Source organism: Adelges cooleyi, unplaced genomic scaffold, assembly GCF_023614345.1.
Source record: "Adelges cooleyi isolate 19-005CV unplaced genomic scaffold, UGA_ACOO_1.1 ACOO_flye_CR_arks_rails_tigmint_CR_PRNA_8, whole genome shotgun sequence".
In the NCBI taxonomy this organism is placed as follows: Eukaryota; Metazoa; Arthropoda; class Insecta; order Hemiptera; family Adelgidae; genus Adelges; species Adelges cooleyi.
Window position 1 is genome coordinate 5959787 of NW_026096513.1, and position 17786 is coordinate 5977572.

A 17786-nucleotide genomic window follows, 5' to 3' on the forward strand; every position below is an offset into this window, starting at 1 on the left:
TTTTTCGACCACAATTATTATTTCAAAATGTTGAAATGTAATTTAACCTATAAAATAAGGTAAATAAGTTACGTTCTACAAAAAACAATGTCGGTCCAACCAAATTTATGGTTAATATGAAAGCACAATACATTTCTAGTTGTACTGAGTTATTAAAAATATGATCCCACTAAAAATACGCATATTATAGGGGCTTAATACTATTTTAGTTTATATAACTAAATAACAAGTTGTTCTAATAAAATATTTAATTGGGCCAACTATAAATTAATCGTGTCCCTACATAAACCATATTTTAAGTGGGACCAACTATATATATTTTCTCTCTAGGAGGACGGTATACAAATCAATGGTGTAGATATATCAAAATATATGTTTTATGTTGAATACACATAATACATTAAGGATAAAACACTTTTTTTTTCTAAAAAATTACTAATTTTTAATTTTCCCTTTTAAAAAACATTTACAATTACTAAATTTGCAAACTTATGTGTCAAAAAAATATTCAATTGAATATAATATACATTATTTAACAAATGTTATTCAAACTATATAGAAACAGATTTTTAAAGTATGACGCAAATGGCAATAATATTTGGAAAATAACAGCACATAATACCATGTTTCTAAAAACACTTGAGCCGGATGAATTATATCTTTGACAGTAAACAATTTTGGTTAGCTATGCATGAAAATATTGTTAAAATTATTAAATATTCCAAGTTTTTCGAACACAATTATTATTTCAAAATGTTGAAATATAATTTAACCTATAAAATAAGGTGAATAAGTTACGTTCTACAAAAAACAATGTCGGTCCAACCAAATTTATGGTTAACTTGAGGGCACAATACATTTCTAGTTGTACTGAGTTATTAAAAATATGATCCCACTAAAAATACGCATATTATAGGGGCTTAATACTATTTTAGTTTATATAACTAAATAACAAGTTGTTCTAATAAAATATTTAATTGGGCCAACTATAAATTAATCATGTCCCTACATGAACCATATTTTAAGTGGGATCAACTATATATATTTTTTCTCTAGGAGGACGGTATTCAAATCAATGGTATAGATATATCAAATAAATGTTTTATGTGGAATACACATAATACATTAAGGATAAAACACTTTTTTTTTTTAAATAATACTAATTTTTAATTTTCCTATTTAAAAAACATTTACAATTACTAAATTTGCAAACTTATGTGTCAAAAAAATATTCAATTGAATATAATATACATTATTTAACAAATGTTATTCAAACTATATAGAAACAGATTTTTTAAAGTATGACGCAAATGGCAATAATATTTAGAAAATAACAGCACATACTACCATGTTTCTAAAAACACTTAAGTCGGATAAATTATATCATTGGCAGTAAACAATTTTGGTTATCGTTGCATGAAATAATTGTAGAATATTTTAAATATTCATAATATTTTTCGAAAAAATGAGTCAAGATGTTTAAATAAATAATTTAACATATACATTAAGGTGAATAAGTTACGTTCTGAAAAAAAACAATGTCGGTCCAACCAAAATGATGGTTAGTTTGAGAACACAATACATTTATAGTTGTACTGAGTTTTTAAAAATTTGACCCCACTAAAAGTACAAATAGTATAGGGGCCGAATTCATTTCTAGTTCAAATAACTAATTAACAAAACATTTATTTCGGCCTTATAAAAGCTAATCTTGTCTTAATATAGTTTAAATTGGACCAATAATATACTTTTTCTGTGGAAGAGGGTAGTAAACATAGCAATGGTATAGATTTAAAAATATGTCTTATGTTATATACCCAAAATACATTAAGTATAAAACACTTTTTTCTTGAAAATAATTCTAGTTTTTAGTTTTCCTTTTTTAAAAACTTTTACAATTACTTAATTTGCAAATTTAACTATAGTTGAAGTCGGATCAACTATATATTTTTTTCTCTCTAGGAAGACGGTTTACAAATCAATGGTATAGATATACCAAATAAATGTTTTATGTGGAATACACATTATACATTAAGGATAACACACTTTTTTTCTAAAATAATTCTAATTTTTAGTTTTCCTTTTTAAAAACATTTACAATTACTAAATTTGCCAACTCTGCAATTATGCCTGTGAACCATGTAATACAGAAACCATGAATACACATCTGTAAATTCAGTATTAGAAGTAGATAATGCAGTTAATTATTCAGTAGATAATTCTCCTGGACTCCCGCGACATTTGCTAACTTTAAAAGTTGGTACTCCTATAATGATTCTAAGAAATGTTTGCCTGCCTAAGTTATTCAATGGTACACGCCTTCGTGTAATTGCTCTTCAGAATAATCTTATAGAAGCTAATAATTGCACTGGTTTTGCAAATGGCAAATCAGTTTTTATTCCTCGTATACACATGATTCCATCAAATTATCCATTCAAATTCAAGAGAGTGCAAGTTATTTATATCTTTATCATGATTATAATATTTATGATATGTTAAACATATGATTTTTGTGATAAACTTATATTATTCATTGTTTATAAGCTTTCATATCAATTATTATTTTTATACTATTAATTTTAATTCAGTCTTATTACGTTTTAAGAAAAACAACAGACCTGTAAGGGTTTGGAGACAAAATTTGAATACAGAGATAGATATTTTTTATTTATATTTTTCAATGGTTTTATATGTTGGACGTTATATATGTTTAAGGCTCTATTACAAACGTTATTTTGGTTGATTTACACTTTAAAAGACATTGCTTTTACAGTGAGTTACACCCAAAAAGAGTGTTGCGAAACATAGTAGGACAACAAATATACTATAGACACTGTGAATTACGCCGCACTGGTTGCCTTTATATATTTCCTTAAGATTAGACGGGAGGGAGGGGTTCGACATACCCATCAGCACGACGACGTAACGGTGGTGGAGGGTGCGTAAAACAACATAAATTCATTTGGCTTCGTGTGATGATGGTTATCTAATCACAATATTTCTCCGGAAAACGCCGGGTAATTTGGCTAGTATTCGATATATCTTTATAATTGATTTGCATACCATCCTCCTACACAGAAAAAATATAATATAGTTGGTCTAACTTAAACTATGGTTAATGTAGGGACACGATTATTTTTAGTTGGCCTAATTAAATATTTTGGTAGAACAACTTGTTATTTAGTTATTTAACTAGAAATGTATTGTGCCACTATAGTATGCGTATTTAAGTAGGATCAAGTTTTTAGTAAGTCAGTCCAACTAGAAATGTATTATGCCATTAAATTAACCATAGTTTTGGTTGGACCAACTTTGTTTTTTTGGTATAGTCGCTTAATCACCTTAATTTATAGGCAACACAATATGCTGTTGGTTGATTTGTGTTTTTGGACACAGCTTAACCTCAGGTTCTTCGTGGCAGCTGAGGTGTCCACTGCACTACACCATGTCTCTTAAACAGAAAATTACTCGACGTTTTTACTCGTGTTTTGACATTACAGCCTGATCTCCATTGCATTATAGTACAGAGTGATTTTTTTATCACGAGCCACTCAACATCTTATAGGGCTTACAAACAAATTACAAATTTTTTTTTAATATTGTTTTTATATAATGTGATCTCAATTTTCACAATTTTTTTTGTTTCTACCCCCCTCCCAACTTAGTTTTTTTGATAACAACTTTAGAAACTTAAATGGTAACGTATATATTTTATTAACTTTTTAAGCTGAGAATAATGTACTAAAAACTTGGACTGGTCGATAACCAGTTTTGGATAACTATTTTTGAAGTTATTTAAGTTTCAAGTTTAGGGCAAGAGGAAGGTGGAGTGGAGTATTATTTTTATCTGCGCACTTATCCTCCCATCCTAGTTTTAAAACCCTTATAACTTTAAAAATAGTTCTCTGAAACTAGTTATCGACCAATCAACATTTGTAATAAGTTTTAAAAGTTGATATAAAATAAAAACTGAGTTGAAGGGGAGAGTAAAAATTAAATAATTTGTGAACAATTTTGATCAGATTGTATGAAAGCAATATGGAAAAAAATTGTTAATTTCTTATTAAACCCTATGAAATATTGAATCTGGGAATTATAATATTTTATTGTCATTTGCAAAAGTATATGTATATGTTTACTTTTCGTATTTTTTATTGGCACAGGTTAATCCATTTAACATTTGTATATCTTACATAGACATGTTTAAAAAAAATTATGATTTTGTATTATATCTTTTTTTACAAGTTACAGATATATATAGACCTATCTTCAGACTAATTTTCAGCTCTTTAGTTTTAAACCAAAAAAAGATTCAACCTTTGGGGGGAGGGGGTTAGAATGCAGGGCTATCGAAGTTTGATTTGTGGCTATTTGGGGATAGAGACATGCCTTATAAATGTTCTATAAAAATTGCGCTTCGATCCGACCGTTTTTCACTAAGATCTAGTGAGTTAAAGTTCGAAGTTTAAAATCCGGCAATTTATTTTCGACGATGTTAGTTTTTGGGGGCGAAGAAGTCGATTTTTCTTTTTATGGTACACCAAAGTACCAATAATCACAAACTATTTCGGATATGTAGAGATGATACTCGAGTAAATCGATCCAAAGGGGATAAAATGTGACCCCTCTTTTTAGGTATTAGGTTTATTTTTCACAGTTTTTCTTAAACAAAAGGTTAGCAACAGATTTTTAAGAAAATTGTTTGTTCTTGTTATTGACTATTGTTCCATTCTAGATTATTCTAAATATGTTCTTTAGATGCGGCACTACCGATAATCGTTGAAAATATATGCATATATTTTACACATAACTAAACAGTTTTAAAATGTGGTAAGTACATAAAAAATAACAGTTAGGGATTGCGTTTACTATAAATGCCATACAACGCAAATAACAACGTTCTTAAGTATCTGTTGCTTAAAGCGAAGTTCACGGTTCAATAGTTACAAACTTAGTTAAATATTCTAAATCCAAGTTTATTGTTCGAATATTTAAAATGTTTTCAAAAACCATGATACTGTTTTTTTGCGTGGCATTGTATTTTTCGAAATGTTCAGATGCTCGTCCTAATCAAAATCAACTTGTAAGAATAACGAGTACTGATTAATTATTAATAATAAAATACCTAAGATTGTTGCTTAACAGTGTACAAAATGTAATGTATAGTTTAGAAAAATACTTTAATGTTTAAACAACCTCCATTTTCGCACCGAAGAGTTTTTTAAGTAATATTTTCACTTATAACCAATTTTTGATAACAATAACAAAAAAACGTTAACTAATATGAAATTTATGTTATTATGCTGAACAAATTTGCAAGCCATTTAATATGTCTGGTAGTTACGCATTGTTTTTTTCGTTAAAGAAGGATTAGTTAAACTTGCAAATTGTATTATACAATTAAATGAGTAATTTGTATTCTTATAACAACAGAACACAATAACAAGAATAGTCAATGCGCATAACATGAGGGCTGGCCTGAGTTACGATGGGCTATTACAAGTAGTTGCCCAAGTAAAAAGGGAGACACGCGCAATTGGAAATTACTTCAACCGTGATGCTGTAGAAGCGAGAATAATAGGTAAAGAATAATATGATAATATTCAATAAATATGTTGAAAAAAATGTACATATCTATTAAAAAGACATTTTAATAATCAAGTCTATCATTTGTAAAACTGTACATTGTAGTCATAAATTACGAACACATTAAATAACTGTCAATGACGAAACAATTTTTGGTGCATACAAAAATATTAGCAAAACATGAGATACATAATCAGATTTTAAAAAAAGACAGTACAATGCGACCCCACTGTACTCGGCCCCACTATGCTCCGACCCGGACATAGTGGAGCCGAGGAGGACACAGGTTTAGAGGAATTATTACAACTGAATATGGTAAAATTACTTTCGAATAAATGCTTCGATCCGAATCAGTGGATAGAATTTTCAAACCAGTAAAATTCAAACCAAGCATAGTAAAAAAATATTTAAGTGAGGCGCAGTGCTTACAAATAGCATCAAAGTGTTTATTTGAAAGTGATTTTATGACGTTTATCAATAAAGCTTCCTGTAGACCCGTGACCTCTCCGTCCCCGCTATGCTTTGATTACATTATTCCTCGACGCTACTGTACTAGTCCTCTCGGATTAAATTACTTTCAAACAAACGCTTTGATGCTAATTTATAAACACTACAGTTCATTTTAACTCTTTTTTACTATGCTTGTTTATACTGTGCTTGGTTTAGACTTTACTGATTTAAAGATACTAACTACTGATTCGCATCGAAGTGTTTATTTGAAAGTGATTTTAATACTTTTAGTTGTAATAATTCCTGTAAGCCTGTGACTTCCCGTCAAAATCATTGTGGCCCAAATAACACATAATTAAACCCTTGTTAAATTTTTTTGGAATGGTAGGTGATTCATGTTTCAACCGTTTGTACTCCATAACTTAAATTATAATCGCTTATTCTCAATAAAAATAATATTTATGTATTATGTGCTTTCATTAGAGTAATCGCACACTAACTCTTTATACTTCATAGATTAAACTATTTCATAGCTCTAATATACTTCTATTTTACTAGCTTGACAATGTACAAAACGAAACCAAACCTTTACAGAGATCCTCAAATTGTATATTTATTTCTTGTATTGTTCTAAAGAAAAATTTAGTATCAAACATTGAAATTAAAAGTAAATCATAAAATGAATTGGAAAAAAACAATAAATTATACTTTTATATATTACTTATTAGTAAGAACTAATTGATGTGAGGTGCGATATTTATAAATTAGCATCAATGCGTTTTTTTGAAAGTGGTTTTATCCTAGAGGACTTGTACAAACATTAAAACTCGTACGGTTTGTTTTTTTTAATTTAAAATGTTTCAGTAGAAGTTAACTTTTTCAATTTACTACCCCCTTCCCCAAGTACTAACTAGATAACATTTTTAATTTACAGAGTTGCTATAATATTAAAAATAAAATATTGTAACACAATATTACACTCAAATCCTTTGCTGTTAAATTTGCCGTATGTCATTTTTTTTTTAATATATACAATTTTGTATTCTTTCAGACAGTTATTTTACGAAAGAAGAATGTGTAATTTACACCCAAATGTTTCTAGGTGACGATGAATCGGCGGTAAATATAAAACTAAAATTACTATATTACAGTTTAAAGGTTGGTTAGATTAGGTTTATTTGAAGTATTCAAACTAGAGGTTCCTATTACACGTGTATTCGATTACACGTGTATGTACACGTGTAATTATAAATACACATGTATTCAAAAAAAATTATTTTTGTTATTAATTTTAGTTTCACGTTTAATATCACGTCTATTTAATTATACGAACTCGAACACAAGTATAATTGTATAAATACGTTAACTCAAACTAAAATTTTTAACAAAATAATTTTTTTTTAAATACACATGTATTTATAATTACACGTGTATGTTAATTACACGGGGTTCATGTACACGTGTATTTAAATTACACGTTTAAAATTACAGGCACTAATTCAAACTTTCAATTATTCTATGCAAAATTGGTTTTATTTATTCTTATACGTATAATAAGTGTATAAAATGTATGATAAATACATTTCTTAGATTATTGTTGTTATATATGCAAAATGTAAATTATTGTTTTAGAAAATGAATCCTATATTTTTAACGTTCCTATTTTTTTGCTTAAAATGTTTTATTTGTAAATTGTAATGCACATTTTAATGTCTATTTTTATTCTAATAACAATAGGGGTATGTAAGACATTTATACGATTCCACTCAATATGGGTCTCAAATAAAGTTTGTTCAACTAGGTTTTCTCGTTCAAGCAGCAGCACAAGCTAGGTATAGGGATACATCCCCTCGTACACTTCAAATATTGATAGCGCAAATGATAAGTAATACACAATAGAAAAATATTTAATAAATATGTTGAGAAATTTTTTTAAAAACTAGACATTTTAATAATATAGTCTATCATTAATTGCACAACTATAAATTATATACTTTTTTATCAAAATGAAATGTATCATGTAATATTACATTATTATTCTTCAATTACGAAAATTTGAACAAATAATCTTCTGTAAATGGAAAACATATTTTTTCTCAATATATTTGTCGTTGAATTGGCCTGATTCGTTTGATTAAAAAATGTATAATACTTTGTACTTTTAGGACTCACGTTTCTTTTTTGGACAAAAGATGATATGATTCGCAACATTAGTCAACAATTACATTTTAATTTATAAAATTAATGCGTGTGTGTACTATATAGTATGACACATACAAAAATGTAGTCTTGATTGATTAATAAATCATTTTGCTCTTACATTTCGTTAGTATTTATTTTATTACTTCCTATAACTCAACTGGATAATATTGAAGTTATAACAACATTTACATTAAAAAAAATAAAAATAATCTATTCCTAAATTAAATCCGTTTTTGAAATGAGGTGTAAACTATTTTAATAGTTTACTTTTTAAAATGTTGTGTTTAGACTTTAGATCAGAAGAAAAACACATCATCATTCATCGTATGACCAATGCGTTCTCAAACTCGTATAAAAACTAAAATATTACCATTAGCACTTTTCTAGGCTACAATATATTTCATTAACGTTAGTATTATTGTGTATTCATTATAAACCAATACATACAGGATATCTCATATGAATTTTAAAATTTTTGAGACTTTTTGGTGTTTATAACCCATAATTCTTCAACAAAAATAATCGAATTAGTTCTAAATTTGTATGGACTGTTATAAAGATAAAGTACTAACAATAAACATGAACAAACCAAAAAAATATCAAAAAGCTATTCCACCAGAAGAGTTGGCGACTTTTTCTATATTTATATTTAGGTTTTGATTTTAAGGACTAGAATTTAGACTGCAGAAAGATCTACGATAACGGGGCTATGTAATACACATATTTCACTCTCGTGATATTCCTTTCACATGAAAATCACACTTTGACCGTAGTTAATTTCTAGGTTGCTCTGTTTGAGTGAATCAATAATGTAAAGTTGAAACTTTTGAATTTTGTTAGTTTGAAAACATAATCAAACAAATTCGTTCTCTGTTAGGATGGTGCCTGAACACCTACAACCACCTAGTTTCAATGTTTGCCTACAAATTTTGAACATAACTATTTTTTTTATATTATCGATAAAAGCTTCCTGTAGACCTGTGACCTCTCCGTCCCCTCTATGCTTTGATTCCATTAAGCCGATACTCTACTGTACTAGTCCTCTTGGATAAAATCACTTTCAAATTAACGCTTTGATGCTTATTTTGATTTTATCACTTTCAGATGTAATAACCCTGTTAACCTGTGACCTCCCTTACCCCACTGTACTGGATTTTTACTAGTTGGCACGAAAACTGCATGTAATAATTATATACCTAATAGGACATAATCTTTAGTCTCTAGTAACATAATAATTACATTTTCAATTTGTAAATATGTTGTAAGTTAAGATAAAAATGTTGTAACTTTTGAAACTTAAATGGTAACGTATATACTTCATTAACTTTTTTAAATTAAAAATAATTTTCTGAACATTTTTACTGGTCGATAATGAGTTTTGAACAACCATTTTTGAAGTTATAAGAGTTTAGAAGTTAGGGTGGGAGCCGGGGGGGGGGGGTTAAGTACGCTCAAATAAAAATAATACTACACTCCACCTTTCCTCCTGCCCTAAACTCTGATAACTTCAAAAATAGTTATCCAAAACCGGTTAACAACAGTCAAAATGTTTAGTACATTATTCTCAATTTAAAAGTCAATAAAATGTATGCGTTAACATTAAAGTTTCAAAAGTTTTTATCAAAAAAACTAAGTTGGGTGGTTGGTAAAAACAACAAAATTGGTAAAAAGTGAGATCACATTGTACAAGACGACAACCTTATGGAAAAAAAATCAAATTCAATTTCTTATTAAACCCTATGATATATTGAGTGATTCAAAATGATAACCTTGTAAATAATAGAGATATTATCAGAGAGCCTATCAGAGCTCGGTCCAACTCTAGGTCATGGTTACTTAATGATTCCATGATTACAACGGTCAATCAGAAGACGATATAAGGGACACTCCACGACAGACGGCGAAGCTCTATGGGCGCGTTTTGCATGAAATAGACACCCTAAAAAATCAATAAATTAAATAGTTATTGTTTTAGATATGGGCTAAATAATGGATATAAATAATTAACAAATAAAACAGATCATGATTAATTAAGTACTCACCAGTCTCCAAAAAAGAAATAATTATTTAAATCGTATTTTAAAACGGGTTTGGTTTTACGACAGGTAAATCAACGATGGAACCGGTGCAGTGTTTTGTGTGAGCCAGCTTGTAGTAAAGTAGGTATAGAAGGAACAAGGACAACCTAGGTATGGTTATTGAAAGATTTCAAAAAGGCAAGACAAGACAGAGTGCCCGGAGAGGTTTACAAGTGAGCATTAATGATGAAAGGATATCCGAAAATGTATAATTTTTTAATATTTAGTACATATAAAACAAAAATATGCAGCGTATCTCACAAATGAAATAACTTTTGTTCTAGAAAATATTTTTAATATATTTTTTTTTTAATTAATTTATACTCATTTGCGTTATAAACACCACGGTTTTAACTTTTAGTGGCTCTAAATTGTTTTACTTTTTAAATTATTTTTCAAGAATCAAGATTTTATTGTAACTAATTTTGGATAATAGCTTTAAGAGTTATTTAAGTTTAAGTATTTAAGTGTTGGATGAGAGGTGGAGTGCGGTAATGCGTGCAGATAAAAAATCTCCACGCGCTTACTCTACCGCACTCCACCTCCCGTCTTAAATTTTAACCTTTAATGTTGTGTGAACAATTAAATAGGTCGTTAAAACAACATGTTTTTGCACATTGCGAGGCAAAATTGTGTCATTGCTTTATCTATATCGTAGACACGTAGTTTATATAAATAGTAGTGTATCAGTCCATAGTTTTACTCTTCTTCTTGTTAGATAACTGAACAGTTAACACCACAAACTGACGGTCGGAATAAGCAAAATATATGATGGCATTTTCTAAATCAATTTGTATTTCAGTTACAATAGCAGCGATTTTCATTCTATCGTTATCGGGTAATAAACGTATAATTTTATTTGTCTTTCACATTGTTATTGTGTATGATTTGCTTTTCATAATATTATGTAAGCTTGAGCTTCTAGCTTGTTATTGTTTTATCAAACTTTGTGTTTGGACAAAATAGATATGTTTTATCAACAAAGCGACTTATGACATAAGTGACCTACTTTTTAAATAACTTTTTATTTCTTTTAGTTGTTAATGGCGGTAAACGTAAAAAAGGTGAGCACGTAATATTATACATTGTAATGGTATATTATTATTATGATACATAGTTTCTTATTAAACCCTATGTGACATTGAGTGGTTAACGATAACATTTTTTTTTTTTTTTTTAGTTGTTAACGCCGGTAGCGGTAAAAGTAAAGCAGGTGAGCACGTAATAATATACATTGTAATGTTATAATATGTATGGAACATTATTATTGTTTTAGATAAATATTAACTAATTAATTTTATTAAACCCTATGAGATATTGAGTGATTCACGATAAAATGATCACCCTGTATAATATATATATATATAACTACTAGGGAACATTTTTGAACATTTTACAAAAAACACGTTAAAGAATACTGTAAGATATTACATTGTAAACTACAATCTAAATCCTATAGATCATGCTTATATTATTTATACAAAGGAATAACATTTTATTTATACATCAAGTTCGCAAACATACTAAATTTACTTACATAAACCTATCGAATCACACAAATTTTAATCCTATGGCAGGCGTTATTTCTTTTAGTGATATGCATATTATATTGTTGATTTATATTCACTCCCAAATTTGAAATTTTTCACTTTCTGAAAGCTATAATTTTCTAGAACTAGATATTTGATACGTCCTTTGGTTTTTTATAAAAAGCTAAATATTTTATTTGTTCCGATTTATTCACAGGCCCAATGGTTAGGTTGCTTTAAATCGTCGGTTCTTGTCGCTACTTCTATTGTATAATCAGCTATACAATATAAAAAAATAATATTAGATCCAGCTTTAATACTGTATAATATATATGTCCATAAAACCCGGAAGGTTTAAAAGTATAAAAATATAATATTGTAAGTAATGTAGACTATATAATGTAGACTGTGTACTTATTGGCATATTTATAGTTAAAAAAGAAGACGATGAGCCAACTACAAGGCGACCACCAGCTGTAAACAACTTCGATGATTGCTTATCCGGGTAAATACTTGTACATCTAAACTATTACAATAGGTTTTAATTCAAATGGGAATTGTTAGCTACATTGGAGACCGAAATAAGATAGTATTATTTTTGGACTACGACGGAACATTAACTCCAATCGTTGAAAGTCCTGAAATGGCTATAATACCCGATGAGACTAAAAATGTTTTACAAACATTGGCCGGAATGCCAAATGTGAAAATAGCAATAATTTCGGGACGAGGATTAGGTGATCTTAAAAATATGGTTCGTTAATGAAATTGTGTATTTTGCGTTAGATATAATGTAATACAGATAATTTAAATCATTCTAGATCGGTGTCGAAGGTTTGACTTATGCTGGTAACACTGGCCTTGACATTAGTTTTCCCGATGGTGGCGAATTTAAATATCCAATATCCGAAGAGGATCAAGAAAAATTAAAAAAATTGATAGAAACTCTCCAAGCCCAGGTATGTAAGACATGCCGTTCATTACAACAAACACTGCATTTCATAGTTCACAATATGGAGCTAAGAAAGCATTGAAAGTTGTATATTTTTTTGCTTTGTCGCCACTTTTCGGTATTCCTAGCTGGGCAATGCAAATATTTATTTTTTATTTTTTAGCTTTGCAAACATAGTGATTGGGTAGAAGACAAAGGACCTACGCTGACCTACCATTACCGTGCTGCACCTGAAGTTTTACATGCTAAACTGATGGAAAGAGCTCGGCATCTCATTTTAGACGCTGGGTTTAAAGCGGGTAATGCCCATTGCGCTATTGAAATAATTCCTAGTAATGTAGAATGGGACAAAGGGCAAGCAGCTTTGTACATTTTAAACAAATTCTTCCCAGAAAATTGGAGGGAAATTGCTATAATTTATGTTGGAGATGATGTGAATGACGAATATGCTATGGAGGTAATTCACAATTTTTAAAATAATTTTATAATAACTAAGTCATCATTGTGTATTCGCTTATAGGCATTGGCATTCACGGGTGTTACATTCCGCGTAGCTGAAACTGATAATTTTGACACCTTCGCTCAATACCGTTTACCGAACCCTAAGAGTGTGTTAGATATGCTAAAATGGGTGAAAACACATTTCATAAATAAAAATTAGAAAATTAGAAACTTAGTAACATTTAACAACTATTATTGTGCGAAACCCAAATGGACCTTGATATACCTGAAATTATGTTTGGCCCATTAACGGTTCACCTGGATAATTCCATAAAATTGATACTTGTGAATATTATCTATCCTCAAGAAAATCTAAATGTCCAGAAATATATAAAACATTTTTTTATAAAAATAAAATCTCTATTAAACAACGCACATTGTAAGTTACTTATATTGTTTAAAAATAAAATCACAATTCAAAAATGTATTTTTGTTATATTCTATTAAAATATTGATAATATTTTTACCTCTCAACTAGTCGGTATTAGTAAATAATTATTTTTTTCTAAATTCTTCTTGTGTGGTCAAAGACAGTTTCCATAGGTTGATAAAAACTAATTATGCTTGCTCACACCGAATAGCCACGTCATCTTAACTGATAAATAAATATATAACTCATTTTTTACATCATTATAGTGTAACTCAAATGGTTATTTTAAGTTGATATTCCATCTAAAAATATGTTCAAGGTTTAATGTGAACGATTAATTTACTTAATATGTTTATTCGTTGATCAAGTTATGGTTTCTAGCATTGATTAACTTGTTAATGTACAATTTTTATTTAAACCATTTTAAAAAATACATAATAAATAAAACATATAATACTAATATTGAAAAATTAATAATCCTTTAGTAAAATATTTTGACGAGTGACTAAACATTTTTAGTGTGATAGTTAAAATTAAATACTTTGTTCCTACTGCGTTTTTTCACAAATATTATAACATTAATTTTTAGGATATGATAGCTAACGGAATACGAAAATTCCTTGAGTCGATAGGAAAGTAACTAAAAGTATGTGAGATGAACTTTGTTCCCGAAGACATTATAATAAATCAAACTACTATAATATTACTCATGTAAGATTATTGTATGAACATAAAAAAACAAATTTCAATCCAAAGGCTACCTTGTATTTTTCTCAATTTACCATCATATTTTAATAAAAATGTTTAAAAAATAAAAACTACCAGAAAGGACTCTTACAAATATTGAGAAACAATAAACCAAGTACTGTTAAATTATGATAAAAGCTTCATAAGATAATCATTTAAAATTGGAATAATTGAAGTAGTTGACAAAAAAAAAATTAAAATTCAGATTTCAAATGAAACAACCGTAATCATACCGATAATTACTGAAATAGTGGGTTCACACACAGTTATGTCATTAGATTACAATGCAAATAATAATAGATTACCAGGTTAGGTCAATGTAATAGTTAATACCGATAACTAAAAAATAACTTTTTTTAATTATATTCAAGAACTTTCCTCTAACACAGCCAAGGTTAAATATTTTACATATGGTAACCTGTTGTAGGTATAAGAAGCAGTAATTTATATACAAGATAATAGGTTATCTTGATGATTATTGGTTCTCATCACTTCTACAATCTAATACATGTTTTTGAAATTTAATTTAATTGTTTTAATACTTACTTGTTAATAAATAAAAATGAGCAATAAATAATGTAATTAAAAAGTATAATTTTGATATAACACAATCAATATTCGATTAATCTGTGTACTCTAGAGGTAATTATAAAACAAAAAGAAACTCAATTTGAAAAATATATTGAAGGGCGTGTTGGTGTTGAAAATGTAATAAATTAATTAATTAAGGCTTCATTCAAATAGTATAAATCAATGATCTTTGTCGTGAACTTACCGTGATAAGTTAATAAGTGTAGTATGAGTGATAACTCATAGCGTTTTTATGTAATGTGATCTGAATTTTTACACCCCTACCCTCAACTTTACCACACATAGCAACCTGGAAATTGACTACGATCAAAATGTAACATTCTTATTTTTTGGGGGGGGGGGTTCCTTAATCAAAAACATTTTAACTACAGATTTTTGAAAAAATTTAACACTAAATTTACCTCCAGTCTAATTTTCAGACCTAAGGACCTGAAACTTTGCTCGAAAATGAGAAATACAGAAAAACTGTCTATCCCTGCTAGAAGAAATGGTTTGTTAATGTTGGTCCGATATGTTATAAATTACATACTAGTCGACCGAAGGACTTGTTTCATGAGGTTTTTTTTGTGTGTTATATCACACGATTTGTATGAACCGTCTTACTATCGAAACATTTATACTAATTTATAAATATTCCATAAGAGATGGAATGTTTTCTATAAGTTCTAATATATCATTTTTTTTTTCTAAACAATTACACAACTAAATTAGGAATATTGACAATTTTCTTTCATTTACAATTGCAAAATAAATGGCCCCAAAATATAATAATAATCAAAATCGTTTTAACTTTGGAGACATCAAATAACATAACTAGGTCAATATTGGTTAAAGATGTTCTTTTTGTTTCGGATGTATTTCTTATTTAGTGTATGGGTGTATGAGCAATATGTACAATGTTGTTTGAACAAGCATGATATAAACGAAATATTCCTTATTACCTTTTATATAGGTTCTAACAAAATCACATTTAAATAATTGACTTCAATATGTTTGTTACTTATTAGATGGTTGGGCAGTGGGCACAATGATTTGTGGTTTCGAAGGCTCTGGGGCACGTGTACTTATGGTTCAATTCTGTGTAAATTTGGCATAATCGCTTTTTTAAAAATAATAAAAAATCAGTTAAGAGTATCCACACTTGAAGTAGACACATCAATACATGGATATGTTCTGACATATAACTATATGATTATTTTCGATCTAAAATTAACTTGCGATACATGATCATAGTGTAGTATTAATTATATGATCTGGCAAAACGTTTTTTAGTAGTTTTATAATATCTGACCCTTATCGATTTACTGGCAACATTTATCAATAATTAACATTTATCATAAAAAAATTCCCGTGGTTCACCAGTAAGTAAGTGCATACCTAACAAATTAATTTGACTATCCTTATATAAATCGTTAATCCTTAAATATCCTGTAACTTAATGTATCTGCATGAAGTGTGGATACTCCTAACTTTATTGTCAGAATGACCCTGCATAAACCATATCTATTATCACTAATCTTATAAATACAGGTTGTAATGTGTAGTTCTACCGAGCTTCAAATGAGACATTGATGATGCTCTATTGGTACAATAGTCAATAAATGATATTCATTTTTTAAAAAAATTTTAAATATTTAAAATAGAACTTGCATCTTATTAAAAAATGGTATTACAAAAAAAAAATTACAGATATGAAATCGAGAGAAAAAGTCTTGTTGAATTGATATGCAACATGATTTTTTAGTATCTGGCCACATATGCGTCCACCGAGTGGCCGGCAAGTGACACACGCGACACATCATTTTGGGTTAGAATTTTATTCTCAATTCAGTGGTATCATTAGAATTATTTTAAATAAAATGGTGCATGCCATATGTTGGTGTTAAGTCACATGCCGGCTTGGTAAGAAATAAAAAAAAAACATTACTAAAACACTACATAGTGTTAAACTTTTAAATTAAAAACAGCCGAAACAACGCTGATGCAACAGGGTATTCCAAATTGAATAAATTAATAACCTTAAAACAAGTGTCTGAGATTGATGCAATTAAAAAAAATTGTATTTAACACAATCGAAAAAAACCATTATTTGTTTTGAATTATTTACACTTCCTATAAATATAAAAAAAAATGGTTGCATAGGTTTATATCTGTTTAAACATGACTTGATATACTGTTCTACTTCAAATACAGAAGACCTTATTACCAATAAACCATTTTGATAGTCCTTTATAGAGTGTTTCATAGGATTTTTTTACCCGTGTCGCGTCGTCAAGAGTAATTTTTTTTTTTTACTAGGTAGTTGGCACGAAAACTGTACGTAATAATTAAATATCTGATAGGATATAATCTTTAGTCTGTAGTAACATAATTATTACATTTTAAATTTGTAAATATGCTGTACGTTATGATCAAACTGTGTAACTTTTGAAACAAAAAAAAACTGTTAAAAATCCCATTTCTTATTGAACCCTATGATATATTGAGTGGTTTACAACTAAATGATGATCACCCTGTATATAATAGAGATATTATATTTTAGCCTACTAGAGCTCGGCCCAACTCTAGCAAAAACCCGGTAGGTCATGGTTACTTAAAGATTCCATGTTTGCTACGGCCAATCAAAAGACGATGTAAGGCACACGCCACGACAGACAGCGTAGCTGTACTACCGCCTTTATAAACAACAAATAGCTATAACTATGTTATTATATTTATTCAAGTGGCGTGGAACTCACCAAAGTTGAAATCTTGCCTTTTATTATTAAATCTTTGATTTT

General features: G+C 28.7%; 2 protein-coding genes across 3 annotated transcripts; both read left to right on the forward strand.

The window, feature by feature from the left end:
* Positions 1–4918: 4918 nt before the first annotated feature.
* On the forward strand, positions 4919–8285 carry LOC126845606 (uncharacterized). 2 transcript variants are annotated; one of them, XR_007686802.1, is made up of 5 exons: positions 4919–5083; positions 5434–5581; positions 7088–7155; positions 7838–7921; positions 8202–8285. XR_007686802.1 is itself a non-coding variant. In XM_050584359.1 (5 exons), exons 1-5 carry the CDS (start codon positions 4997–4999, stop codon positions 8273–8275), a joined length of 525 nt encoding a protein of 174 aa, XP_050440316.1. In that variant the 5' UTR covers positions 4919–4996; the 3' UTR covers positions 8276–8285. The 2 variants fall into 2 exon arrangements, 1 of the variants encoding a protein (XP_050440316.1); XM_050584359.1 differs by having other exon boundaries at positions 7774–7921.
* A 2187-nt stretch (positions 8286–10472) lies between these two features.
* On the forward strand, positions 10473–13624 carry LOC126845604 (uncharacterized). The gene is made up of 9 exons (XM_050584353.1): positions 10473–10522; positions 11035–11154; positions 11354–11380; positions 11497–11529; positions 12278–12350; positions 12410–12599; positions 12667–12804; positions 12961–13254; positions 13318–13624. The coding sequence occupies exons 2-9, from the start codon at positions 11085–11087 to the stop codon at positions 13456–13458; spliced, it is 966 nt and encodes a 321-aa protein (XP_050440310.1). The 5' UTR covers positions 10473–10522; positions 11035–11084; the 3' UTR covers positions 13459–13624.
* Positions 13625–17786: the final 4162 nt, after the last annotated feature.